Source organism: Somniosus microcephalus, chromosome 2, assembly GCF_052327205.1.
Source record: "Somniosus microcephalus isolate GS21.2 chromosome 2, FLI_Smic_1.0, whole genome shotgun sequence".
In the NCBI taxonomy this organism is placed as follows: domain Eukaryota; kingdom Metazoa; phylum Chordata; class Chondrichthyes; order Squaliformes; family Somniosidae; genus Somniosus; species Somniosus microcephalus.
In genome coordinates this window covers 10,627,179-10,654,311 of record NC_140988.1, presented here as the reverse complement: position 1 = coordinate 10,654,311, position 27,133 = coordinate 10,627,179, and the positions used below count along the sequence as shown (strand labels likewise).

General features: G+C 47.3%; 1 protein-coding gene across 4 annotated transcripts in view; it reads left to right on the top strand.

The window, feature by feature from the left end:
* The window catches only part of bmpr1ba (bone morphogenetic protein receptor, type IBa), a 561,149-nt gene that overhangs the window by 398,481 nt on the left and 135,535 nt on the right, over positions 1-27,133 (top strand). For all 4 annotated transcript variants that reach the window (XM_086006493.1, XM_086006489.1, XM_086006502.1 and 1 more), the window contains one exon: positions 6,610-6,796. In XM_086006493.1, coding sequence (XP_085862619.1) covers positions 6,724-6,796 — 73 coding nt within the window. In that variant the 5' untranslated portion in view covers positions 6,610-6,723. The remainder of the gene's footprint in view (positions 1-6,609; positions 6,797-27,133) is intronic.

Sequence of the window (27,133 nt, the reverse complement as noted above, 5' to 3'; positions counted from 1 at the left end):
CCCTCCCTAAAGCTCTCCGCCTCTCTACCTCTCGCTCCTCCTTTAAGACGCTTCTTAAATCCTACGTCTTCGACCAAGCTTTTGGTCACCTGTCCTAATGTCTCCTGATGTGGCTCGGTGTCAAATTCTTTTGATAACGCTCCTTTAAAGCATCTGGGGACGTTTCACTATGTTAAAAGCACTATATAAATGCAAGTTTTTGATTTTTTTTGCATAATACTTTGATTTTGGATCTTTATTTATAGTTAAACAACAATTAGCCAGCAATTTGTGAAGTGGAGAAATAGAGTTGGTTGGAGCTTAGGGATTACGCTGTAGTACAGGTGGCGGAGCTGGCAGCTGCAAAAACTGCGGCACCGCAGCACCACCACTGGTCGGAAGTTATAATTACAGTGTGACAAGTTTACATAGGCAATTTCCATTATAACTGTGGACATTGGGATTTATAATGGAAGTATGCACAGATACCTGATCTTTAAAAAATAAATTATATGTTTATTTATACTTTGAAATCTAGCCAAATAGTTTTCATCAATGTCGGTACATTTTCAGGCAGGAAGTGTCCACTGATGCTAACACTGATGCTCTGTGCCTTCTGAGTTGCTCCATGAGGATGTTCAACAACAGTCGCATCACCATCACATAGTTAGTGCGAATTGGCAGTTGTTTTTGAAAAATACCTTATTGCAAGCTGCACTGTCTTTATTTTGTTAAGACTGTCATTTAGATGCCTCTGTTTAATTCACCTCGTACTGACATTATTGGCCCAGAAATTGGTGTCGGGGGCTTCCCGCGGGTGCAAGCCCCCGACCTACACTTACATAGCGCGCCGACAGTTGAAGCCTGGCCCTGCGTGGATTTCCTGTCAGTGGCCCGGCTCAGCTCCCGGCGCGCTGTGCTTGCGTGATCCAGCGGCGTAGTTAGTTCGATGAGCCGGCTGGGATCACGTGAGCACTGGGCAACCAATCGGAGGTTGCAAAAGTTCATTCATGAGTTTGATAGTAAGAACTGTCAAACTCATGAAAACTCCGGGCGCCCAAAACAGGACTTAAACATCAAATAAAAGTTTTTAAAAATCCCACTAATTAAATGAACTATTAATAACTGTAAAAAACCAATTTAAACAATTATTCAAATTTTTGAAAAAAATAATTTTTTTAAAAATCGGGTCTAAAAATACACTTACCTCACTGAAAAATCTTAAAAAATAATAAACCTGTGGAAAAAATGTTCTAACTTTAATTAATAGACAACTTACCTTTTAAAACTAAGTACTTACGTCTGCTTTTTTCTCGCGTAAAAACTGGAGGCCTTATCGCACGGGGCGACCCTGTAAAAAAAAAAGGAATTTCAGCGCGCACGTGCAGACTCCTGCGCGCACGCGTTCCACCTCTGAACCCCTTGGTTCAGAGGAAAGGAAATGCCGGTTTTCCACGCATGCGCTGTGCATGCTGAAAACCGACACTTCCATCGGGCCCACGCGTGAGTACACGGTGCTTACTCACGCGTTGGGACCCGAATTACTGGGCCATTATATTTGAACAAAAAAAACACAGGGCGGAAATGTAGGTTAGTGCTATCCTGCATGAATAAAGAGTTAAGCTATCAGCCATGTCCTAAGATCAATGCTGTACCATCTGAGCGGCACTCATCAGCCTCTCCCCACAACGAGACTTTTCGTTTTCCACACTCGCTGTTTTTTTGAACTGTTTTAATGATCGGAGCTCTTTAAAGTCTAAATGATGTGCGAGGAAGCATATCCTCGTCGTAACGTTTCTATTGACTTCGCTCTCTACGAAATAAAAGGCAGCAGTTTTCTTCCCAGACCACCCACCCATAAAATAGATAAGTGATGATTTTATCATAAAAACATAGGAGCAGGAGTCGGCCATTCGGCCCTTCGAGCCTGCTCCGCCATTCAGTATGATCATGGCTGATCCTCTATCTCAATACCATATTCTCGCTCTCTCCCCATACCCCTTGATGCCTTTTGTGTCTAGAAATCTATCTCCTTCTTAAATATATTCAGTGAATTGGCCACCACAGCCTTCTGTGGTAGAGAGTTCCACAGGTTCACCACCCTCTGAGTGAAGAAATTTCTCCTCATCTCTGTCCTAAATGTCCTACCCTGTATCCTGAGACTGTGACCCCTCATTCTAGACCCCCCAGCCAGGGGTAACATCCTCCCTGCATCCAGTCTGTCTAGCCCTGTCAGAATTTTATACGTTTCGATGAGATCCCCTCTCATTCTCCTAAACTGTAGTGAACTCTAAACTCTAAACTCCCTCTATGGCAAGTATATCCGTTCTTAGGTAAGGAGACCAAAACTGCACACAGTACTCCAAGGCCATGTATAACTGAAGTAAGACATCCTTGCTCCTGTACTCAAATCCTCTTACAATGAAGGCCAACATACCATTTGCCTTCCTAACTGCTTGCTGCACCTGCATGTTTGCTTTCAGTGACTGGTGTACAAGGACACCCAGGTCCCTTTGTACATCAACATTTCCCAATCTATCACCATTTAAATAATACTCTGTTTTTCCTACCGAAGTGGATAACTCGCATCTGGATGGGGATAGCTTGCTGGGGAATTTGGGTCATTCCCATTCTTCAGTCCATTCTTCCGTGCAGCCTCACTGAAATATTTGTGGAACTTTGTGTATCCTTAGCAGTGTGATGCTGTGTGAAAGATAACAGATGGCATCAGCAACAACTTATATATTTATATAGCGCATTTAACGTAGTAAAACTGTCACAAGGCGCTTCACAGGAGCGTTATCCAAAAAAATTGACACCGAGCTACATGAGGAGATATTAGGGCAGGTGACCAAAAGCTTGGCCAAAGAGGTAGAACATAAGCAATAGGAGCAGGAGTCGGCCATTCGGCCCCTCGAGCCTCCTCCGCCATTGAATGAGATCGTGGCTAATCCGATTTTGGCCTCAACTCCACTTTCCTGCCCGCTCCCCATAAAACAGATAAGTGATGATTTTCTCATCTCACATCTGGACGGGGATAGCTTGCTGGGGAATTTGGATCATTCCCATTCTTCAATCCATTTTTCCGTGCAGTCTCGCTGAAATATTTGCGGAACTTTGCGTATTCTTAGCAGTGTGATGCTGTGTGAAAGATAAGAACGTAAGAAATAGGAACAGGAGCAGGCCATGTAGGTTTTAAGGAGTGTCTTAAAGGAGGAGAGAGAGGGTGTAGCGAGGCAGAGAGGTTTAGGGAGGGAATTCCAGAGCTTAGGGCCTCGGCAGCTGAAGGCACTGCCACCTTTCAGAGTTTCAAGCTTACACTGTCACAGAGTTACAGATGTACAAACACAAGCAAGAAGATCAAGACATGATGGATCTTTATTTTTTTTAGCCCTCCCACTTTTTCCCCCCACCAATTTTCTCCCCCGCTGCTTCTGAAACCGTGACTACTTTCCAGGATCCGTTCCCACAAGTGTCCATTCTTGACGCTTAAGCAAGTCGGTGAGGGTCACTAGGTTATTTAATCATCTTGCCCATTTGAGTCCTTGTCCAAGGCTGTGCTTCATTGGCTGCCCGTCAGGAGCAGGAACATTGACTGATTTCCCCCCTCCCTCCCTCCCTCCCTCCCTCCCTCCCCAACTAACTAACAAACCCAAGGCTCTGAGGCCAATTCCAAAAAGGCTGGTTCAGATAAGCTACCTCAGCACAGAGCAGGAATCGAACCTGGGCCTGCACAGCTCAATCGCTCGCTGAATTAAAAGGGGGCTGAACCATGGGGGCGAGTCACAATTGAATTTCTGTGTAGGATGGCAGAAGTCAGCCAGAATAAATTATCTAGAATTATTATCGGTATCAATGCATTTAAAAAAAGAAAGACTCGCACTATTTTACAGCGCCTTTCACGACCTCGGGACGTCCCAAAGCGCTTTACAGCTAGTGAAGTGCTTCTTGGAGTGTAGTCACTGATGTAATGTAAGAACAGTGACTACACTTCAAAAAGTACTTTGTGGAGGGGAAGCTGGTTAAGTGCACGAGGGAGGAAGGAATAGAAGTACAGTACTGTAATATGTTGCTAGGCTGAGATGAAGTAGGGTGGGAGGAGGCTGGTGTGGAGCATAAACACCGGCACAGACCTGTTGGGCCAAAGGGCCTGTTTCTGCGCTGTGCGTTCTGTGTAATTCCATGTGGTATAGATGGTCTTAAAGGGGTACACGCCTTTAGTCGCATCCCCAAATCTGTTACCGTTGCAAGTTAAGAAGTCCAATAAGAATTTCAGCAAGACAGATGTAAGTATATGGCACAACTTGCCTTCAACTGCAATTGGGAAAGTGTAGAGAGACAGGGATGTGCTCGTTTTACCTGAGGGAATCTCCTGTTTAAAAGGACACACACACACACACACACACACACACCTCCCTCTCTCTTGTTTGTTTAAAGTTAGCACTTTCAGCTGGGCTGTGTTTTCTCTGCACTCTGTCACTCATTGCCGCGGTTTGCTTTACCCCAAATCGTGTTTGTTTTAACTTTCTTTTGTGCAGCGGCCTAAGGAATTGTTTAAACAGGCGGCCTAAGCTGCTTCTGTTCCGGTGAAGAAAGCCGGCATGAAACCAAGGGGCTGGGCGGGGGGGGTTAAAAACAAAACGAAAAAGGATTTAACAAGATTATGGGCGAACTGTTACTTCAGGTTTATTTTTATTTAACAATAAGAAAAAACCCCAAAGCACCCACAGTTGTAGGAATTTAAACTTTAAAGGGAAACTTGCGTGGACAATGGATGGAAAGAAATATCTCCCCATATAACTGCTATTAGCAGCGAGTGTTTTTGAAAGAGATAGAAGACAATGGGTTTTGAGGGATGGTGGCCAGTTTTTTTTTAGACTTTATTAAGTCTGCCTCAGACTGAAAACCGCCCCTTTCTCTTTCCCCCCCCCCCCCCCCCCCCCGCGCGAGTTTAATGGCAGGGTTTGGCAGGCGACATGCTGTGTAGCTGATTGATGGCCTGAACATCTGAGGGGCTTTTTGTGTTCAGCTGCTCACTATGAGGGGCCTTAATGTGTGAATACTTAAATAAGGTCAGACCTTATCACATGTAATCCGTGCCTGAGAGCAAATCAGCGGTGACAGCCAGCCCTGCACAGCGAGAAGCTCCAGTGAGAAAGCACATCATTTGTCCGGGTGCTGCAGGCAAGTCATGGAATTTCTCTCTTCCCTCCCTCCCTTTCTCTCCTTCCTTCCTTCTTCCCCCTCCTTCTCCCTTTCCTTCCCTCCCCTCTCCCCCTCCCTCCTTTTCTCCTTCCCTCCCTCCCTCTTTCCTTCCCTCCCTCCTTCTCCATCCCTCCCTCTCCATCCCTCCCTCACTCTCTCTCTCCTCCCTCTCTCCTTCCCTCCCTTCCTCTCCCCTCCGCTCTCCTTCCCTCCCTCTCTCCTTCCTTTCCTCCCTCTCTCCTTCCCTCCCTCCCTCTCTCTTTCCCTCCCTCCCTCTCTCCTTCCCTCCCTCCCTCTCCCCTTCCCTCTCCTGCCACCCTCCCCTCCCTCCATGTCCATCCCTCTCCTTCCCTCCCTCCCTTCCTCTCCTCTTCCCTCCCTCCTTCCCTCCCTCCCTCTCGCCTTCCCTCCCTCTCGCCTTCCCTCCCTCCTGCTCTGTCCCTCCCTCCCCTCTCCTTCCCTATCTCCTTTCCGCCCTCTCTCCTTACTTCCCTTCCTCTCCCCTCCCTCCTTCCCTATCTCCTTTCCTCCCTCCCTCCCTCTCTCCTCCCCACCCCTTCCTTCGTACCCACTCTCCCCTCCCTCTCTCCTTCCCTATCCTTTCCTCCCTCCCTCCTCCCTCTTTCCTTACCTCTCCCCTTCCCATCCCTCCCTCTCTCCTTCCCTCCCTCCCTCTCTCCTCTATCTCCTTTCCTCCCTCTCTCCTTCCCTCCCTTCCTCTCCCCTCCCTCTCTCCTTCCCTATCTCCTTTCCTCCCTCTCTCCTTCCCTCCCTCCCTCTCTCCTTCCCCCCTTCCTTCGTACCCACTCTCTCCTTCCTCTCTCCTTCCCTTCCCTCCCCTTCCTCCCCCTCCCTTTCTCTCCCTCCTTTCCTCCTCTCTTCCCTCCCTCCTTATCCCATTTTTGTTTGCTTTTTTTTCCCCTGAACATCAACTTGGCAGCGTTTTGAAAGCTCAGGGAAAACGTGCTCTGAATCTTCGATGGGCTAATCAGAGACCAGGGATTGTTTATTTGTAACAAAGTGATAGTCTTTTCCAGTAGGGGGTTCGCACAGGCTCCACTCTGAGCACGACACGACCAGCGACCTGGACTTCTTTTTTGCAGTACTGGAATGGAGTGGGAACTTAACTGCCTGTGGACTTTTGTTCTTCTTGCTGTTGACAGTCGCAGAACACCTCACTGAATTGGATTTTGCTCAAACCCCTCTGTACCACACAGGTCAAAACTCGTAATCTGTCATCTGGGGATGGTTTCATCCAAAAAAAACCTAAACTGGAGCAGTCCGTGTTCCTGTTGGCATAATCCACTCCTGCTTCAGATCCTAACAGCCCTTTCCGCTGTCCTCACCCTAAGGTGTCCAACAGAGTTCTCTCTGGTGACTAGAGCCAGTTTGTAACAGTCTTGTCTTTCACATTCCCAACCACAGGCTTGTCACAGAGTTTGCCCGGAGGAGCTGGTTTAATTAACTGAGCTGCAATACTGCAACAAGATAAGGAAGGCAGGAAGAAATCTCTACCCAGGGCATCCGAGCTCCAAGGTGATGGTTTGGCTTGCAGACCCAAGTTGGCAGATTCCCGTCTCCTTGATGATAGTGTTATCCCTGCGGACCGAAGGTAAGGAGACGCAGCAGTTAAGAGGGCAGCCAGACTTCAGTGGTCAAGCTACAGTGGCTGGTGACGGGCAAATTTCCAGATAAATTAAGCTTGTTTTTTTTTTAAATGGCACAAAATAACGCGCAGTATAGAGGTGGCGTGCGCATCTGTTTAGTTGCTGAATGTAACTTTAAATAAAAATCACTATTCGCGTGTTTGTTGAGACAGCGATTCAAAACGTTGCCGTTTGGCTTTTTGTTCATTCTGCGATTTCGGAACCAGCGCGCGCATTTTCGCGGCCAAGGGAGCTTGCACGCTCCGTTATCATGACTATTTCATTTTTACGGTTAATTTAATCAGTCTAAGAAATGCTTTTCCACCGGACGGACACCTGTTCTGATCACTTAGCCCGCACCGGTGTTTTTGCACCTTCGCCCAACACCACAGGAAAAAAACGGACCGCCGCCAAAAAAAAGGGAGCGTTTGGTAAATCTTGCAAAATAATTGTTCATTTTATTCTGGCGCTGAATATTATTTCCATTTCCCCTTTTTTGAATGAATGCTGTACATAGTCATAGTCAAGGTGTAACAGAGGACTGACATGCAAGTTGCGAGCAAAAATCCCAGAGGCGTATCAGTCTCATCCCTACCCGCCTTCTACCAGCAACAGTAGAACTTCTGCTTGTAAAATGAACTGGTGTTACGCTGGAATCTGGCACATGCAGTTTTAAAATAATACCTGGGATACAATAAAGGGGCCATCAGCATCGGGTTCAAGTGTCTTGTAAGATACTGATTGTATTGGTTTCTGATGTGGTGTGGTCTCTGGTTCCATCTGATAGTGACTTGTGCGATTTGGACCAGTATATATATTTTTTCCACATTGCAGTAACACCTTACTGTACAAGACATTACGCTACATAATAATGAAGTGCCTTGCTGAGTGATGCACTACGGGCTATACGATAATATCGCAGTCAGTTTCAAGAAAATCTAGAATGATGCGAGTGAGAACTTAAGCTGCAAGCAGTTTGCAATGGATTCTACGTCGAGATGCAGATTTTTGGCTGAATTAAGTGCCGTTTTTATTTTGCGGCGTACGCTATATAATCAGGATGCCAGATTATAAATCTGGGTGTATATGGCGACATCTGTGCATGATGGTAATGATCATTTGAGTCGCTGGCCCGTACTGTGTAAAAATTAACCGGTATTCCCACATGATGAAGCAGCACACTAGTGCACTAACATGCTGTGCAAAGTGATTCTTCACACCATGAGTGCATGATCTCAGCAGAACTCTCTGATTGGGGGGTGGTGGAATGTGGAGACAGTGTACTCTTGTTTAACCACTCGGCCCCCGCCACCCCCCCCCCCCCCCCCCACCCCCCCCAAGCAGAAAGGCAAAGTGACATTTTTGAATAGTTCCCATCCATTCACTGGCACCGTCACGAAAAGCCAAGTAACCGGTCACATGTCTGTTCCGTTAGTCAAAGAACGGGGTGGGTTGCGGGGGGGGAAGGGAAGATCCCACAGTGGAGGGAAGTGCTTCACAGAACCTCAGGCCCAGGAAGCTAGAGGGTATCTGCTGCAGTTAACTGTTCCTTCAGCTGCCGAGTTTCCATAGCAGCCTGCTTCAGGGATTGAATTCGACTGTAAACTCTGTCGGAAGATAACAGCAAGCCTTGAGGAGGGGGCGGGGAAGGAGGAGAGGATCAAAGTATAAGGAACTCCATATATTACTTTTGAGCCTACCAGTAAAATAGTTTTAGACGGTTTTTTTTTCTATTTCAACACTTCATTTAGTTCAAAATGTATTTTATTTTAATACAAGAAAATGATCAATTTTATTTGAGGAACTGCGAGAGTTTCCTTCAGTGAATTTTTTTTAAAAACCCACAAAAGCCCTTTTCTGACTAATGTTCAAAGCGGAGTTCTTTAAAAATGATTTTGTGTTTCAGCGTGAGGAGCCCAGCTCTCTAATTAAAGGTTTTGTTTCGGGATTTTGCGTCGTGCTTCACACAGATGTGTGGGAGAAGGTGGGGGGTGGGGGGGGAAGTGCAAATTCTTCTTGTGACCTTGTCTATGTTGTCTCGGGTTTTCTCTCTTCTGAAGCCTTAAAGGAGCCGGCCGACGTTAAGGTGATAGATGAGTCACCCTGTCCTCGTCCGTCTGCATTTTAACAAATTTTTTCCGTCGGCTATAAAAAGCAGCCAATTGTTTTAAGGCACTTACCTCACCCCGTTGTAGATACTTTTTTTGAAAGCCGGTTATTTTTCTTTTAGTTATTGTTTTGTCTAGGATTCTCGTTGTGCGTCTAGACTATTAGAGATTGGATGTTATCTAGTGCGAGGAGGATTGGACGGTATCTCCAGAGTGACTTGGCATTGTGCTGCTCATTATAAGGAAGCAAGTGACATAAGAAAACTACTAGGCACCTGGTCTAAGCGTTAAACAAAGCTTTAATCAACTGTTTTACAACATGGAGGTCTAGTTGTGTCCTGCACTAGTTCCTGTTAAGAATGTCCTGCGCAAGCTGGGCCCGTGCCCGAGTATTTATACTCTCCTTGGACAGCGCCACCCGCAGGCCGCTCAGTATTATTTCATAAGTCTTTCTTTCATGAATGACTGATTCATGTCAGCAAGCATGGCAAAAAATGTCGACGTACCCCTTCCGGGTCATGCTGGGAAAATCTGCGGTGGAGTCTGTGGGAATGCCTTGCAAGTGAGGTTGCTGTTTACCGTTACTTTGCCACACTACTTGCTGCCTGCACATAGCAGTGGATTCACGCGCAGACTACTTTTTTTGCAGCACACACCAGTTCAGTCCTAGATGGTTTGAACGGTAGAACATTTGTTGGAATTCTTACCAGCGTGAGGTGCGTGTGGTATTTAAAACGGCATGAAATGGGGGGAAACGCCACTGGACGTTTCTTGGTTTGAAATCCGTACGTCTGAATCCAGCTCAGGAGCATTAAAGATGGCGGTGACGTTCTCCTGTGCAGCGCCTTGGGATGTTTTACTACGTCAAAGGCGCTATATAAATGCAAGTTTTCTCCAAAAAAGGTTTCTTTGAAAGGAATGCATTCCACTGCAAAAAAACTTTTAACGCACAGTTTACTTCAACACTCTGGTTGTTGCAGATATGGATATCTGCTGTTACCTTTGGATACTGGCCCAAGTGTCTAACTTTATCTCCTGTTTGTATATGGCCTTGCACCTGTTGAGGGGTGAAAGGAGCAACGCTGCTCTCCACTTGACCCTGCTACAAGATGTTCCTTTTACACTGTATTTATGCCACGCTGCTAATTGAGTCCTATACTGAAATTACATTTTGCTGTCAGCCTTGCCCAGTGGGTAGCACCCTCGCCTCTGGGTCAGAGGGTCATGGCTTTAAGCCGCACGCCAGAGGCTTGAGCACATAATCCAGGCGGACGCTCCCGCTGCAGCACCGAGGGAGCGCTGCACTGTCGGATGGTGCCGCCTTTCCCGGACACCCAATACTGGGAGTATCAGAGGCAAGATGCTGGAAATCTGAAATAGAAACAGAAAATGCTGGAAATACTCAGCAGGTCAGACAGCATCTGTGGAGAGAGAAAAACAGATGACCTTTCATCAGATCTGGAAACGCTTAACAGATGTAACAGGTTTTAAGCGAGTACAGAGGCAGCGTGGGGGAGGAAAGAACAGAAGGATAGGGTGTGAGGCAAAAGGGAGATGGCAATGGGACAAGTTAAGAAACAAAAGCTGAATCTTGAGGACCTGTAAATGGCAAAAGCAGATGGGTCAGCGTGGATGGAGTGTCAGTGTAGATTACGTGCTCAAGTCGTGGGGCTTGAACACTTGACCTTCTCACTCGGAGGCGCGAGTGCTACCCACTGAGCCACAGCTGACTCCAATGATTATTTGCTACCTGCTTAAATTCATCAATATTTCATAAATGTTCAGAACGCTTTCCCAGTTTAGTACAGGAAACTCTCTTTTTACCGGCACCTAAATAACCGGAAATCTCTCATAACCGGCAAAATTCAGGAGTAGGTTCGGGTAAGTTTTACTTCATATTAGCGGCCGTGTAACCGGGGTTCCTGCACCTGTTGCCATGCAACAGGGACGCCTGGATCTGTGGCCGTGTAACCGGGGCTCCTGCACAAGTGCCGTGTACGGGGCTCTCGTACCTTAGTAAGTATATATAGAAACATAGAAGATAGGAGGAGTAGGCCATTCGGCCCCTCGAGCCTGCTCCACCATTCAATGAGATCATGGCTGATCATCCAAATTCAGTACCCTGTCCCTGCCTTCTCCCCATATCCCTTGATCCCTTTAGCCTTAAGAAATATATCTATATAAGAAATATACCTCTCTGTAATCCGGACTTTTTGATCAACCGGCACCACGCCGGTCCTATCGGTGCCGGATAAAAAAGAGTTTCCTGCATCTCCCCTGATTTAGCGGATTCCTTTTAAGGATGTGACCGTTTCCAAGTACATTCTAGACTCTGGAAACTATTTTTCAACACACTTGCTCCTTTTTTTTTAATCAGTGACTTAAAATACCGAGTGTCTTGAATATCAAACAACTATTTAAAAAAAGGTAATTCTTGCAATCATATAGCGCCTTTCACAACCACCGGACGTCCCAAAGCACTTTACAGCCAATGAAGTACTTTTTTTTTTAAGTATAGTCACTGTTGTAATGTAGGAAACGCGGCAGCCAATTTGCGCACAGCAAGCTCCCACAAACGGCAATGTGATAATGGCCAGATAATCTGTTTTTAGTGATGTTGATTGAGGGATAAGTATTGGCCCCAGGACACCGGGGAGAACTCCCCTGCTCTTCTTCAAAATAGTGCCGTGGGATCTTTTACGCCCACCTGAGAGAGCAGACGGGGCCTCGATTTAACATCTCATCCGAAAGACGGCACCTCCGACAAGTGCAGCACTCCCTCAGCACTGCACTGGGAGTGTCAGCCTAGATTTTTGTGCTCAAGTCTCTGGAGCAGGACTTGAACCCACAACCTTCTGACTCAGGCGAGGGTGCTGCCCACCGAGCCACTGCTGACACTTGATTTAACTTGATGCACCTTTGTGGTGCATAATCCAATGGGAAAAAATCTCAACCCATTAACCTTTGTGTATAAGTACTACGGATATTCGTATTCTGGCTAATATTTAACAGCGAAAGCCAACAAAATGTAAGTAAGTAATATAAAAAAGATGAAGCTTTTACAGTTAATATTAAATGAAGAAAGGCCATCTTGGTCATGCACGAAAGGAATTGGCCATTTGCAGGTGAGCCATTAGGTGGCTGAAGTCAGCACGGTTTGTTTAATCCTGGCACGTACAAGGTGTCGATTGATGATCTTGTATAAACTGTTAGACTTCTTTGTAAAAACAGTTAGCAGACAATTAAATATACATGCACAAGTTCACGCCCCTCCTCTCTGGATTCTATTAGCATTCATACCGTTCTGCCGTCCTGCCAAATATTCAGGACATTTGCATGAAACAGCAATTTAACCTGTTTCCAATAATAATGTATTTTTTTTTCCAAGGAGCTGTTTTCATTGGCAGCACCGCCGGCCCAGTGCAACTCAGGCGCAGAGCTCACTCCACAATGGTGCAGCCGCGGGTGATCTTCTGAGGTCACCATTGGGCTTTTTTTTTGTTGCCTTTATCAAAGAGGGGAGGTAAGGAAGCGGAACGTTTTAAGTGGGCAGTATCGGAGTCGAGGGCCTCGAGTTTGGGCACGGTGCGGGTGAGATGCCGGAAGTAAAGCTCCCTCTAATCTGCTCCGAGGATATCCTTGAGCCCCGCCTCAGAAGATCACTGGCGGCTGCACCGTTGCGGCGTGGGTTCTGCGCCTGAGTGGCACTGGGTCGGGAGTGATCAGCGCTCCCGTTAAACTGCGCGGCCGCGCAGCGCTCTAGAGCTCCCGCGCAGCCGGCTCACCGGCTTTTAAATGGAAAAAAAACGCGTACGCACGGAAATATGAACGGGCCGTGCAGCCCAAAAGAAAATTATAGGGATGGGCCGAATGGCCTCCTTCTGTGCCGTAAACTTCTATAATTCTATGGATCATTGGTAGTGATGCCAATTTTGAAGGGAGCCCTTTTAGCTTGAAGGAATAAAAAACTTACCGGCCAGGAATTTTGTGCCAAAAAAAACAGTGCAATCGCGGCGTAATGTTGATTTACCGGCGCAAGTTTCGCCCGAATTTCCTCGGTTTTTCTTTCGGACCAGTTTTTCAAAACCTACACCCTCTGCCACTCATTAACATCGCACCAACCCCTCCTCCCCACCCATGCCACAACGCAAATTTCCGGCATTTACGCTTGTTCAGAATGGGCGTAAACGTGGACCCAAAATTTTTGGAGCCATTCTCAGCGGACATCATCCTAAATCAGCTCAGCACAATAAGCAGTTGTGCAAATTATGACAAAACGAACATTCAGTTTTCGGGCAAATTCTTGCCTGATTCAACTTTTATATAAAGAAAACATTCAGGAGCAGCCTCTAGTTTTGTATGAGTTCTGATCAAATTAAAAAATAAATCAATGATGTAACTAGAAGGGTGATCTACTTACCAGTCTGCTCTCCTGACAGCTGCATCAATAAGTTTTATGTAAGATTTTACACTGAATGCTATAAGTAGGACTGAAATCCTTCAGACACTGTCAGGCTGTGTGAATGCCTCAGACTGTTGTTAGGAGGACTTCAAAGAACAGCATCAAAAAATACTGTGGCTGCAAGAGCAGATCAGAGGCTGGGTATTCTGTGGCGAGTGTCTCACCTCCTGACTCCCCAGAGCCTTTCCACCATCTACAAGGCACAAGTCAGGAGTGTGATGGAATACTCTCCACTTGCCTGGATGAATGCAGCTCCAACAACACTCAAGCAACACCATCCAGGACAAAGCAGCCCGCTTGCTCGGCACCCCATCCACCACCTTAAACATTCACTCCCTCCACCACTGGCACACTGTGGCTGCAGTGTGTACCATCTACAAGATGCGCTGCAGCAACTCGCCAAGGCTTCTTCAACAGCACCTTCCAAACCCGCAACCTCTACCACCTAGAATGACAAGGGCAGCAGGTGCATGGGAACACCACCACCTCCAAGTTCCCCTCCAAGTCACACACCATCCTGACTTAGAGGTATATCGCCGATCCTTCATCGTCGCTGGGTCAAAATCCTGGAACTCCCTCCCCAACAGCACTGTGGGAGTAACTTCACATGGACTGCAGCGGTTCAAGAAAGTGGCTCACCACCACCTTCTCGAGGGTAATTAGGGATGGGCAATAAATTGGCAGGATAGGCGCACCAACGTCAGTGTTCTCGCTCAGGCCAACATCCCCAGCATCGAAGCTTTGACCACGCTCGATCGGCTCCGATGGATGGGTCACATTGTCCACATGCCCGATATGAGACTCCCAAAACAAGCGCTCTACTCGGAGCTCCGACACGGCAAGAGAGCCCCAGGTGGGCAGAGGCAACACTTCAAGGACACCCTCAAAGCCTCCTTGAAAATGTGCAACATCCCCACCGACACCTGGGAATCCCTGGCCCAAGACCGCACAAAGTGGAGGAGAAGCATCCGGGAAGGCGCCGAACACCTCGAGTCTCTTCGCCGGGAGCAAGCGGAAGCCAAGCGCAAGGAGCGCACGTCAACCCAAGCACCCCGCCCACCCGCCCCTTCAACCACCGTCTGCCCCACCTGTGACAGAGACTGTCGGTCCCGCATTGGACTCATCAGTCACCTGAGAACTCATTTTTAATGTGGAAGCAAGTCATCCTCGGTTCCGAGGGACTGCCTCAGAAGAAGATACGAGAGCGTTGAATTATTTAGTGATTTTTTTTTAGTGAAGTAATTGTGTTTGTTTTATGTAGATCACTGCATGTTTTTTTTGTCATTTCTGTTTACACATATTAGCCCCACAAAGGGCAGGGTAACCAAACTTGAAAAAGAATTACCAGGTCAGTGTTCGCTACCAAAAACTACAATATTGCTTCATGACCTTTGGAAATGTTCCGTCGTCAATGTCGGGTCTGTTTTCTTTTGAAGTGTCCTTATTATCTGAAAACGTGGCCCTTGTGGTAAGCTTTTGTTTAAAGCTGATGGTAATGGTTTCCCAGGGCTTAAGGCACGGCTCGCCCTTGAAGGGCAGTTAAGCGGTAAATGATTCTTTAGTCAGATGTGGAGCCAAGAGACCACAACCGGCACATTCACAACCCACGGCACTTGACACTTGCATGTCCTGCGCGATTGTGAGTGGACATTCTACTGAAAGCTGTCCAGCCTCGTCATGTGACAGAGGTTACAAAACCCAACCAGCTACAAAAAGGTTGTTTCCAGTCCTTATAAAGGCTTTGATGGTCTCTCTGGGTTCGAAATTTAAAGTGACAGGAATCAGTCGACATTATAATCGTTTTTGAATGTTAGCAAGCTTTAAAAAAAAAATACAATTTTATTACTGCAATAGGTTTTCCTTTGCAGACTGGAAAGTAATCCTTTCAGCTTGCATGCAAGTTAGTGGCACGTCTTGACTTAGTGACGCTAATGCAGTGACAAATTGTTGGCTGCCAGCAAACTTTGGTCTGCAAAAAGGTATTGCCACTTTAATAAGCCGTACTGTCCACTTCGGCATTTTAATGTATTAAGGTTATTCTGAAGAATATGCCGTATTTCTATTTCTGTGCACTGTGCTATGTCATTAGATTGCATGAATGGGTTATTATATTTTTAAACGAGGCCTTTAACGTTAAGGGTGGCACTTGTTTTAGCAAGCTGGTACAGAATCATTTGATCAGAGCGAATTAGAAAGGATCGCCAGGCGAAAGTCGTGCTGCGACACACACTTCCAATATCTTAACTTTTAGGACGTAACTGCGTATAGTTTGACCTACAAAAAGAAAATACTGCAGATGCTGGAAATCTGAAATAAAAACAGAAAATGCTGGAGAAACTCAGCAGGTCAGGCAGCATCTGTGAAGAGAGAAACAGAGTTAACGTTTCAGGTCGATGATCAGGTCAGAAAGGTCATCGACCTGAAACGTTAACTCTGTTTCTCTCTTCACAGATGCTGCCTGACCTGCTGAGTTTCAACAGCATTTTCTGTTTTTATTATAGTTTGACCTTCCTGCTTCTAACTAGAATGGTACGTTTGTGGAAGAAACCTATCCGTATTCAATTCAAACAAAACCTCTGGTCACTGATTCTCTGCACGAGTGATGAAATCCATTGTATGAGACTGATTTAAAGAGCATCCCCCATTTTAATTGCTCCACCATTGGCGGCCGTGCCTTCAGCTGCCTGGGCCCCAAGCTCTGGAATTCCCTCCCTAAACCTCTCCGCCTCTCTACCTCTCTTCCCTCCCACAAGACACTCCTCCTTCTTCTGAGGCAGTCCTTCGGAACCGAGGATGACTTGCTTCCACATTAAAAATGAGCTCGCAGGTGACTGATGAGTCCAATGCGGGACCTACAGTCTCTGTCACAGGTGGGGCAGATGGTGGTTGAAGGGGCGGGTGGGTGGGGTGCTTGGGTTGATGTGCGCTCCTTGCGCTGCCTGCGCTTGGCTTCCACTTGCTCCCGGCGAAGAGACTCGAGGTGTTCAGCGCCTTCCCGGATGCTTCTCCTCCACTTTGTGCACTCTTGGGCCAGGGATTCCCAGGTGTCGGTGGGGATGTTACACTTTTTCAAGGAGGCTTTGAGGGTGTCCTTGAAGCGTTTCCTCTGCCCACCTGGGGCTCTCTTGCCGTGCCGGAGCTCCGAGTAGGGCACTTGTTTTGGGAGTCTCGTATCGGGCATGCGGACAATGTGACCCGTCCATCAGAGCTGATTGAGCGTGGTCAAAGCTTCGATGCTGGGGATGTTGGCCTGAGCGAGAACACTGACGTTGGTGCGCCTATCCTGCCAGTGGATTTGCAGGATCTTGCAGAGGCAGCGTTGGCGGTACCTCTCCAGTGATTTGAGGTGCCTGCTGTACATGGGCCATGTCTCTGAGGCATACAGCAGGGCAGGTATCACTGCTGCCCTGTAGACCATGAGCTTAGTGCCGGGTTTGAGGTCCTGGTCTTCAAACACTCTCTTCCTCGGGCGACCGAAGGCTGCACTGGCACACTGAGGGTGGTGTTGGACTTCGTCGTCGACGTCTGCACTTGTTGACAGTAGGCTCCCGAGGTATGGAAAGTGGTCCACACATTGTCCAAGGCCGTGTCGTGGATTTTGATAATCGGGGGGGCAGTATTGTGTGGCGGGGGCAGCTTGTAGAGGACCTTTGTCTTACGGATGTTTAGTGTAAGGCCCATGCTCTCGTACGCTTCGGTGAAGGTGTTGACGATGGTTTGGAGTTCGACCTTCGAGTGAGCGCAGACGCAAGCGTCGTCTGCATACTGTAATTCGACGACAGAGGATGGGACGACCTTGGATCTGGACTGGAGGCGACGGAGGTTGAACAGTTTCCCGTTTGTTCTGTAAATTAGCTCCACTCCAGTGGGGAGCTTACTGAGGGTGAGATGGAGCATTGCAGCAAGGAAGATCGAGAAGAGCATTGGTGCGATGGTGCGACGCTCCTTAAAACCTAGCTCTGTGACCAAGCCCTGTCCTAATATCTCCTTATGTGGCTCGATGTCAAATTTTGTTTGATAATCGCTCCTGTGAAGCGCCTTGGGACCTTTTACTATGTTAAAAGCGCTGTACAAATACAAGTTGTTGTTACGTTTAAATCACGCTGGTTTTCTTAGCACTAATATTTACGCTCCGACAGTGCCACATTAGGCACATGGGAAATGTTGCCGTAAATTGCCGTCTGCGAGATCGGCGTAACGACGGGCGTAAATTTCGGTGTAACTTGCCGATTACGACGTTGCAGGAAATTCCGGGCCATTGTTTTCAGGCAATGTTGGCTTTTGCCCGTGTTCTTTCCCGCAGTAAGTTAAAGAACTCGTTCCGACGCTGACTATTTTGATTTTTAAAATGCCTTCTTACGGCTATCTAACGAGATAATGAAACCCCATTTTCCTGCTTCCACTCAGTGCTGAGGTTGTTAACCGCTACATCTGTTGTACTAATGAGGCGTTTAATGGCCTGTTGTACAGTTTGGAGGACACAGGCAGTACATCTGCGTAATTCCTTGAACACACTGACTTATTCTTAGAAAAATCCCGATGCTGTAATATATTTGTTATCTACAGTCTCCTAATATTCCAACAAAAGATATGCTGTTCTTAAGCTGACATCTTATAAATGTAGCCAAGTCCTCGCATTGAATCTGAGTAGCGGTTTCCCGATTGCCACAATCAATTGTTTGTGTTAGGGAATAGTATGAATAATATATTCCATATTGGAAACTGCAGTAACTTGGAATAGTTCCCGTCCATTTGATCATCACATTTTGGACCAGGATAGAGAAGTTAACCCTTTCCCCATCATTCGTTCTTGCTAACATAGGCTGACAATATTTTCCTAAACCGAATCCAGAGACACACAGAGTGGGAGCACAGCAAAGTAGCCAGGGCGGAAAATGTTGGTTGCGCAGCGTAGCGAGGCAAAATCTTTTGTTATTTTGATGCAAACTGAAGCTGCAAATAGCAGCGCCAGAGCTTTCCGCCCGAATAATGCGGCCACTGTTCGCAGCCTCTGCCGGCCTCAGTCACCGGCTCCGCCCTCTCCTCACGGCTCACCCAAACCATCCGAGGCCGCGGAGCGCGCTCTGATCCGGCTCCCCGGGACATCCACACGGCCCGGCTCCAGCCACTGCTCATTAGTCCGGTTACTGGCGCCGCCCCCCCCCCCCCCCGACACCCCCGGCTCGGACATTTTGTCTCTGGAGCCGATTTCTCTTGCTGAATTTCACAAGACTATCGGGGGATTCGGTGGGGCTGTGGGGCGGGGGGGGGGGTGGCAGAGAGAGGCCACAGAATGCAATCTCTGCATAAATTAAAGTCCCTCAGTGAGTAATCCTTTCTACTGGTTGAAAACAGGAGATGAACATCCCGATCAGAACCCGCCTCGCCGCACAGCCTCGCCCACTTTATTGAATGACCGCAGGGCGGCTCGGGGGTCACAGATGGCTCCTGATTTGAACCCCCGTGTATTCGGGGACGAGTTTCCTGAACCAGAGACTCTTCCGGGGGGGCATTGTTTGCCCGGGGGGACGCAGTACCTCATCCGGGGACTCTCCCCAGAAAACGGGGACGTATGGTTAGCCCGTGCTAATAATGCATTCCTTTGCTGCTCTCTCTCTCTGCCTTTCATTAAAATAAAAGAATTTCTCGATTCACAGTGATCCGTGTCAGCCGCTGTCCTTTTGCTTTGCGTCATTTTAAATCAAACTGTGCTGGTTTGAAGAGGCAGAGGAAACAGCCCTGTCGGGGTAAACCATGGGGGTTCAGATTCCATTAGAACAAGTGCCACTCTTAACCGTTTGTCAGGGAGCTGCAAGCCCAGCCCAGTGTCTCGTTCGAGGGCCACTGCGGGAGGCGCTGCATTGGAATTGCACAGTGAAGTGAAGGATTGTGGCGCTCTGCCTGAGGTTCCCACTCGAGCGAGCTCCTGCTTTCAATGTGTCACTGTGAGGAGTTGCCAAGTGGAGATCAGACATTTCCCACAGGAACCGAAAGAAACTCCAGGCCTAACCCCTCTGTTTAGTCGGGCCTTTTATTTTATTTTATTTTTTTTTTGGTTTGATGGATGGAAGCTGGGATAATCCTGTCTCCTAATAGTTCTCCCTTACTGTTTGCTAGACAGAGAGAGCGGCACTGAATCTCCGATCTGGCAACCACGTATACCCGGGTGAGCTGGAAGCACGGGAAGTTGCAAGTCTGTCGAGCACCGCAGGTGAAAGGGACCGCAAAATGGTTAAAAGCCTATAAGCGTCAGCTGTGGCTCAGTGGGTAGCACTTTCGCCTTTAAGGTCTGAAGGTTGTGGGTTCAAATCCCACTCCAGAGACTTGACCACAAAAATCTAGGCTGACACTCCCAGTGCAGTACTGAGGGAGTGCTGCACTGTCGGAGGTGCCATCTTTCAGACAAGGCCCCGTCTGCTCTCTCAGGTGGACGTAAAAGATCCCTGGCACTATTTTGAGGCAGAGCAGGGGAGTTGTGTCCTGGGGCCAATATTTATCCCTCAATCAACATCACTAAAACTGATTATCCGGTCATTATCACATTGCTGTTTGTGGGAGCTTGCTGTGCGCAAATTGGCTGCTGTGTTTCCTGCATGACAACAGTGACTAAACTTCAAAAAAGTACTTCATTGGCTGTAAAGCGCTTTGGGACATCCTGAGGTCGTGAAAGGTGCTGTATAAAATGCGAGTCTTTTTTTAATATATTATGAGCACGACTGCTCGAGTGCATGCCTAGTCTGTACAGCGAGCTTGTTCAATTTCGGAGTTGAGAGCGTAAAAACTGAATCGGTTCCTAATAAACTGGGCCTGGCGCCTTAATACAAAGCAGTCCCATGGTGCCCAGTATGTGTTTGAGCACTTGCTGTACAAATGGCAGTGTTCACGACTCCCCCTGATGTATATATTTAAACAGTTTAGTCTAGTAGCAGCCAGATACTGCACCAGTCCCGGTCTGTTGTTCGGCTGGCTGGGAATTAAACGTATACTTGGAACCATACAGCACAGAAGGAGGCCATTCAGCCCATCGTGCCTGCCTCGGCTCTTTGAAAGAGCGATCCGATTGGTCCCACTCACTTGCTCTTTCCCCGTAGCCCTGGCAGACATCTTTCCGTTTCAAGTATTTATCCTATTGCAGGGCAGAATTCACGTTGCTATGGTGTCGGAGTGATGCTGGCATGAAACGGAGATGAGGGTCGATATACTACAAAATCACGTTTATATTGGCGCCGTTGAATGCACCCGTGAGCCAGCACCCAGCAATTGCACTGCAAGGTCCAGCTCCCCTAGCCCAGCGGCAAGCTTAGGTTTTTATTCATGGGCCTGTGAATCCTACACTGGGACGAAGGAGCCGGATTTAGGGAGGGATAGCCAGCAAGCCATCTCGCAGGATCCAAATTAAACAGCACCACTGGGGTACGGTACTGCAGTGGTTATGTTAATGGACTATTAGTCCCAAGTTCAAATCCCATCACAGCTCTTTGAAAATTTGAATTGAGTTCCAATAAAAAGTGTCGGATTGTCGTTAAAAAACCCAGCTGGTTCACTAATGTCCTTTGGGGGAGGAAACCACCCGGTCTGGGCCTACATGTGACTCCAGTCCCAAACCAACGTGGTTGACTCTTTACCTTGCCCTCTGAAGTGGCCTCGCAAGCCACTCGGTTGTACCGGAAAACTGCTGCAAAGAAGGCCCACCACCTCCTTCTCGGGGGCAACTGGGGATGGGCAATAAATGCCAGCCTCGCCAGTGCCACCCACGTCCCGAGGTTGAATTTATAAAGAAAAGCAGCCAAAGCTTAGCGCGGAGTCCGCAATGAATTAATTTCAGCAAGGTCTAAAAACAAGGCAGCGAGTACGAATTCTCGTCAGTAAAAAAACCCCAAAGTGTGGTGCTCCCACTGCCATTTTCTTTGAGATTGTTGATGTTTCCACATGTGGGAGAGTCCAAAACTAGGCACCATAAATGTAAGAGAGTCACCAATAAATCCAATAGGGAATTCAGGAGAAACTTCTTTACCCAGAGAGTGGTGAGAATGTGGAACTCGCTACCACAGGGAGTGGTTGAGGCGAATAGTATAGATGCATTTAAGGGGAAGCTGGATAAGTACACGAGAGAGAAGGGAATAGAAGGAGATGCTGATGGGGTGAGATGAAGTAGGGTGGGAGGAGGCTGGTGCTGAGCATAAACACCGGGTTTTAGGACTTGCCTGCATGTGGCAGCAAGGACCAGTCTGCATCTCGTGCCCCTTTGTTACCTCCATGGACCAGTTGGGCCGAATGGCCTGTTTCTGTGCTGTACATTCTAAGTAATGTAAATTGCTTTGATTCAAACGGGTTTTATTGCTGAACAAAGGGAAGACCAACGCATACATTGGAGAGGGTGCCGAGAAAAGCACCTAGGTAAATCCCTTGTGTAAAGAGGATGAGCTGTTGGGAAAGATTAGAGAAATATAAGCGGCACAGTCTAGAAAAAAGTAGATTAATGGTAGGTTCTGACTACGGGAGACCAGAATCCGAATAGCTTAAGTGAACCCAGAATATTACTTCAAATTAAGTGAGGAATGCAGAACCAGAAGATATCAATTGAAATTAAGTGCGAAATAGTTTTATTAAGAAGTTCTTAAAGAGTATTAAATGTTTGAAATAATCTACCAGATGGGGGATTGGCGGCAAAGAACACTATGGATGTTTAAAATGAGACGACACATTCATGATTCTAGAGCGACGGGCTGAATGGCATTGCCTCACCTAGACTTTTCTTACGAAAGAAGATGACGTCTGGAAACTCCCATTTTACTCTCAAAGTATTGGGAGCAATGGAAGCATGTTCATTGGGGCTTTTTTTCATATCCACTTTTCCTTCCAATATTTTCCCCTTAGCCGGCATTTCCTAAAAGCCCTGACTCATGCTGGCATACAGTCCTAAGGGCACCTACAGCCCTCTGGTGCCTCCCCCAGTCTGCCATTCATCATGTCTGAGCCTTGCGAGTGATTTCAATGGGCTATTTAACTGAGGGGGTGGGGGCTGCATCATAGCCAAGCTTGATCCTGAGCTCACCCACTCTCCATATGTACGCCGTAACTCTCATGGAAGTGATCAGGAGTGAGAACCCTTGTCAAAACTTTCTCCTGCCCAGCCTATGGTCACTGAGCCCAATGACAGCACCTCTACCATTGCCGCATCTGAGAATTGGGATCTCTGCACAATCTAAGGATCAAAGCCAAGAGCATCTTTGTTACCTCCAGACTTGACTATTCCAACGCACTCCTGGCTGGCTACCACTTTCTATTCTATGTAAGCTTGAGGTCATTCAAAACTCTGCTGCCCATGTCCTAACTTGCACCAAGTCCCGTTCGTTCATCACTCCTGTGCTCGCTTACCTACATTGGCTCCCGGTTAAGCAACGCCTCGATTTTAAAATTCTCCTTGTTTTCAAATCCCTCCATGGCCTCACCCCTCCCTATCTCTGTAACCTCCTCCAGCCCCACAACCCCCTGAGATATCTGCGCTCCTCAAATTCTGGCCTCTTGAGCATCCCTGATTCGAATCGCTCCACCATTGGCATCCGTGCCTTCAGCTGCCAAAGCCCTAATCTCTGGAATTGCCTCCCTAAACCTATCCGCCTCTCTACCTCTCTCTCCTCCTTTAAGACGAACCTACCTCGATGACCATCGACCCTAATTTCTCCTTATCTGGCTCGGTGTCAAGTTCTATTTGATAATCGCTCCTGTGAAGCGCCTTGGGATGTTTTGCTCCGTTAAAGGTGCTATGTAAATCCAAGTTGTTGCTGTCCATGCGGCGATCAGGATTAAACAATCCTGGAGCAGCCTCTGCCGCTTTTTTTTGTTATTGTTGAAATTTACAGACTTTTAATTGCAAATTGAGAATTCAGCACGAGTGCTCAGTAGTACACTAATTATATCGCAAGCCATTACTGGCATGAATCAACTGAGCGGCCTGCAGGTGGCGCTGTCCAGGGAGAGTATAAATACTCGGGCACGGGCCCAGCTTGCGCAGGGCATTCTTAACAGGAACTAGTGAAGGACACAACTAGACCTCCATGTTGTAAAACAGTTGATTAAAGCTTTGTTTATGAGGAGAGATTGGGTCGATTGGGCTTGTACTCGCTGGAGTTTAGAAGAATGAGAGGGGATCTCATCGAAACTTATAAAATTCTAACAGGACTAGACAGACTAGATGCAGGAAGGATTTTCCCGATGGTCGGGGAGTCCAGAACCAGGGGTCACAGTCTAAGGATAAGGGGTAAGCCATTTAGGACAGAGATGAGGAGGAATTTCTTCACCCAGAGAGTGGTGAACCTGTGGAATTCGCTGCCAAAGAAGGCAGTAGAGGCCAATACATTAAATATATTCAAGAAGGAGTTGGATATATTTCTTAAGGCTAAAGGGATCAAGGGATATGGGGAGAAAGCTGGGACCGGGTACTGAATTTGGATGATCAGCCATGATCTCATTGAATGGTGGAGCAGGCTCGAGGGGCCGAATGGCCTACTCCTGCTCCTATCTTCTATGTTTCTATGTTTAACGCTTAGACCAAGTGCCTAGTAGTTTTCTTACGTCAATTACGTCACCACGGTATCGCTACAAGTGACTGGCAAGCCAGATGGCAGAGAGAGAGAGGCCATGCAGGTTCGCTGGCAAAGAAGACCTGCCAGAATCTGGCCCAACTCACCAGCCACCATCTCTGAAGTGCCTTTACAAGTGCAGTTGGAACCAGATTATGCGGGGAGTTTCCGAGCGTCCTGGTTTCCAATTACCGCAGTAGCTGGGGCCATAATGGGATTGTCATGGAGGGGAAGGCAGGGGGTTATTGGATTAACACAGTTCAATCGCTGCGTAGACTGACAGAAATGCTCAGCGGAAGCCGTTTCTAGGGCATTTTAGTGACTTTAACGCTAATCCCAATCTTGAAATTAAAATAAGGACACAGGCAGATGTCCGATGTGAGTGTGCAGTCAAAATGTCCCCAAACCCGCCTCATTCCGAAGCACGCTGTATGAATCAGTGGATTTGTAACACTTCAGGGATCATTGAAAACTAAATTATGTTGACTTTGTGGCTAAAAGCCAGGGTAAAACAAGCTCTCTTGTTTATTATTACGTGTTCTTTGATCCTGTGTTAGGAATTGGGGCTGAGCAAAAACATGGGTGCATCCTGTCACCGGCCTTGGGGATGTGGATTACCTTTCTCCAAACACAAGCTCCCTGCAACTGTCAAGTCTGTCACTCCCAGCAACAGTAACACAAGATAAAGCCAAAGCGCCGGTTTTACGTGGCATTTGGATATCACACCTGAGTCTTGCTCGGGATGAAAGCCAAGAATGTGGCCTTTCTTTTGCTGAGATACACGAGAGGAATCCCGGAGATGCTGCACCATTCCTGAGGACCGTTACTGAAAACAAATGTCAAATAGAGCCCGGGCCGGTTATTCTGGTCTTTATTGAAAAAGGCAGCATTGAATGTCAGTGCCACATCAGTGAAACAAAGCAAAGGGATCTCCGAGTACAAATACACAAATCACTAAAAGTTGCGACGCAGGTCAATACGACCATAACAAAAGCAAACCAAGCACTAGGGTTTATTTCTAGAGGGATAGAATTGAAAAGTAGTGAAGTTATGCTAAACTTGTATCGAACCTTGGTTAGACCACACTTGAGCACTGTGTACAATTCTGGTCGACATATTATAAATATAGAGGCACTGGAGAGGGTGCAAAAAAGATTTACAAGGATGATACCAGAAATACGAGGGTATACCTAACAGGGAAAGGATGAACAGGCTGGGTCTCTTTTCTCTTGAAAAGAAAAGGCTGAGGGAGTGACCTCTTTAAAATTCTGAAAGGTTTTGATAGAGTAGACACAGACAGAGAGTGTTTCCACTTATGGGGAAGAGCAAAACTACAGGCCATCAATATAAGATAGTCACCAAGAAATCAAATAGGGAATTCAGAAGAAACTTCTTGACCCAGAGAGTGGTGAGAATGTGGAACTCGCTACCACAGGGAGTGGTTGAAGTGAATACATGAAACTCTCTCTTAACCGGCAAAATTCAGGAGTAGGTTCAGGTAAGTTTTACTATATATTAGTGGCCGTGTAACTGGGGCTCCTGCACCTGTGGCCGTGTACGGGGCTCTCGTACCTTGGTAAGTATACCTCTCTGTAATCCGGACTTTTTGATCAACCGGCACCACGCCGGTCCCGTTGGTGCCGGATAAAAAAGAGTTTCCTGTAGTATAGATGCATTTAAGGGGAGGCTAGATAAGCATATGAGGGAGAAGGGAATAGAGGGTTATGCTGATAGAGTTAGATGAGGAAGGATGGGAGGAGGCTCGAGTGGAGCATAAACGCCGGCATGGACTGGTTGGGCCGAATGGCCTGTTTCTGTGCCGTATATCCTGTGTAATCCTTGCACAGCAAAAATTATTTTCATAAACCAGCAAACGGTCTTGATTACAGGAGAGGTGTTTGGAAGAAGATGGTTTGATAAGCGAACACTTGATCGGAAAGCTGTGTGGTTTTCCTGATAGGCTTGTGAGCTGAAAGATTTTTGGCGCTAACTCCCTGTCTAAAATCAAACTCTTGATTTGTGCTGTTGTACTCAAATGAATGAACCAACCAATCAACAACTTGCATTTATATCGTGCCTTTAAAGTAGTAAATCATCCCAAGGCACTTCACAGTTATCAAACAGAATTTGACACCGAGTCACATGAGATCATTAGGGCAGGTGACCAAAAGCTTGGTCAAAGAGGTCGGTTTTAAGGAGCGTCTTAAAGGAGGAGAGAGACGTGGAGAGGTTTAAGGAGGGAATTCCAGAGCTTAAGGGCCCTGGCAGCTGAAGGCACGGCCACCAATGGTGGAGCGGTTAAAATCGGCGATGCTCAAGAGGCCAGAATTGGAGGAACGCAGAGATCTCGGAGGGTTGTGGGGCTGGAGGAAATTACAGAGATAGGGAGAGGGGCGAGGCCATGGAGGGATTTGAAAGCAAGGATGAGAATTTTAAAATTGAGCTGTTGGTGGGCCATCTCCACGAATCGCTGCAAGTCCTTGTGACGATGGTCCTCCCATAATTAGTTCGGGATTTTCCGGATATTAGCCCAGTAACGATGAACGAGCGGCAACCAATGTCCAAGTGAGGTCTTGGAGGTGTTCCCACGTCATTGCTGCTCCTGTCCTGAGACATGTAAATATTGTCAAGCCACTTTTGAGATTTTACTGGGGGGGAAATTCAGTTGATTTGCACCTGCCGTTAGCGCCATAAGAGCTGAAAGATTTCTGGCACTAACTCCCTGTCTGAAATCATCTAGACGAGGGAACTAGATGTAATATCTTCAAGTTTGCAGATGACACAAAGCTGGGTGGGCGTGTGTGCTGTGAGGGGGATGCAGAGAAACTCCAGTATGATTTGGACAGGTTGGGTGATTGGGCAGATGCATGGCAGATGCAGTATAATGTGGATAAATGCGAGGTTATCCACTTTGGTGGCAAAAACAGGAAGGCAGATTATTATCTGAACGGCAATAGATTGGGATAAGGGGAAGTGCAACGAGACCTGGGTGTCCTTGTGCACCAGTCACTGAAGGTAAGCATGCAGGTGCAGCAGGCGGTTAAGAAGGCAAATGGTATGTTGGCCTTCATAGCGAGAGGATTTGAGTACAGGAGCAAGGATGTCTTGCTGCAGTTGTACAGGGCCTTGGTGAGACCACACCTTGAGTAT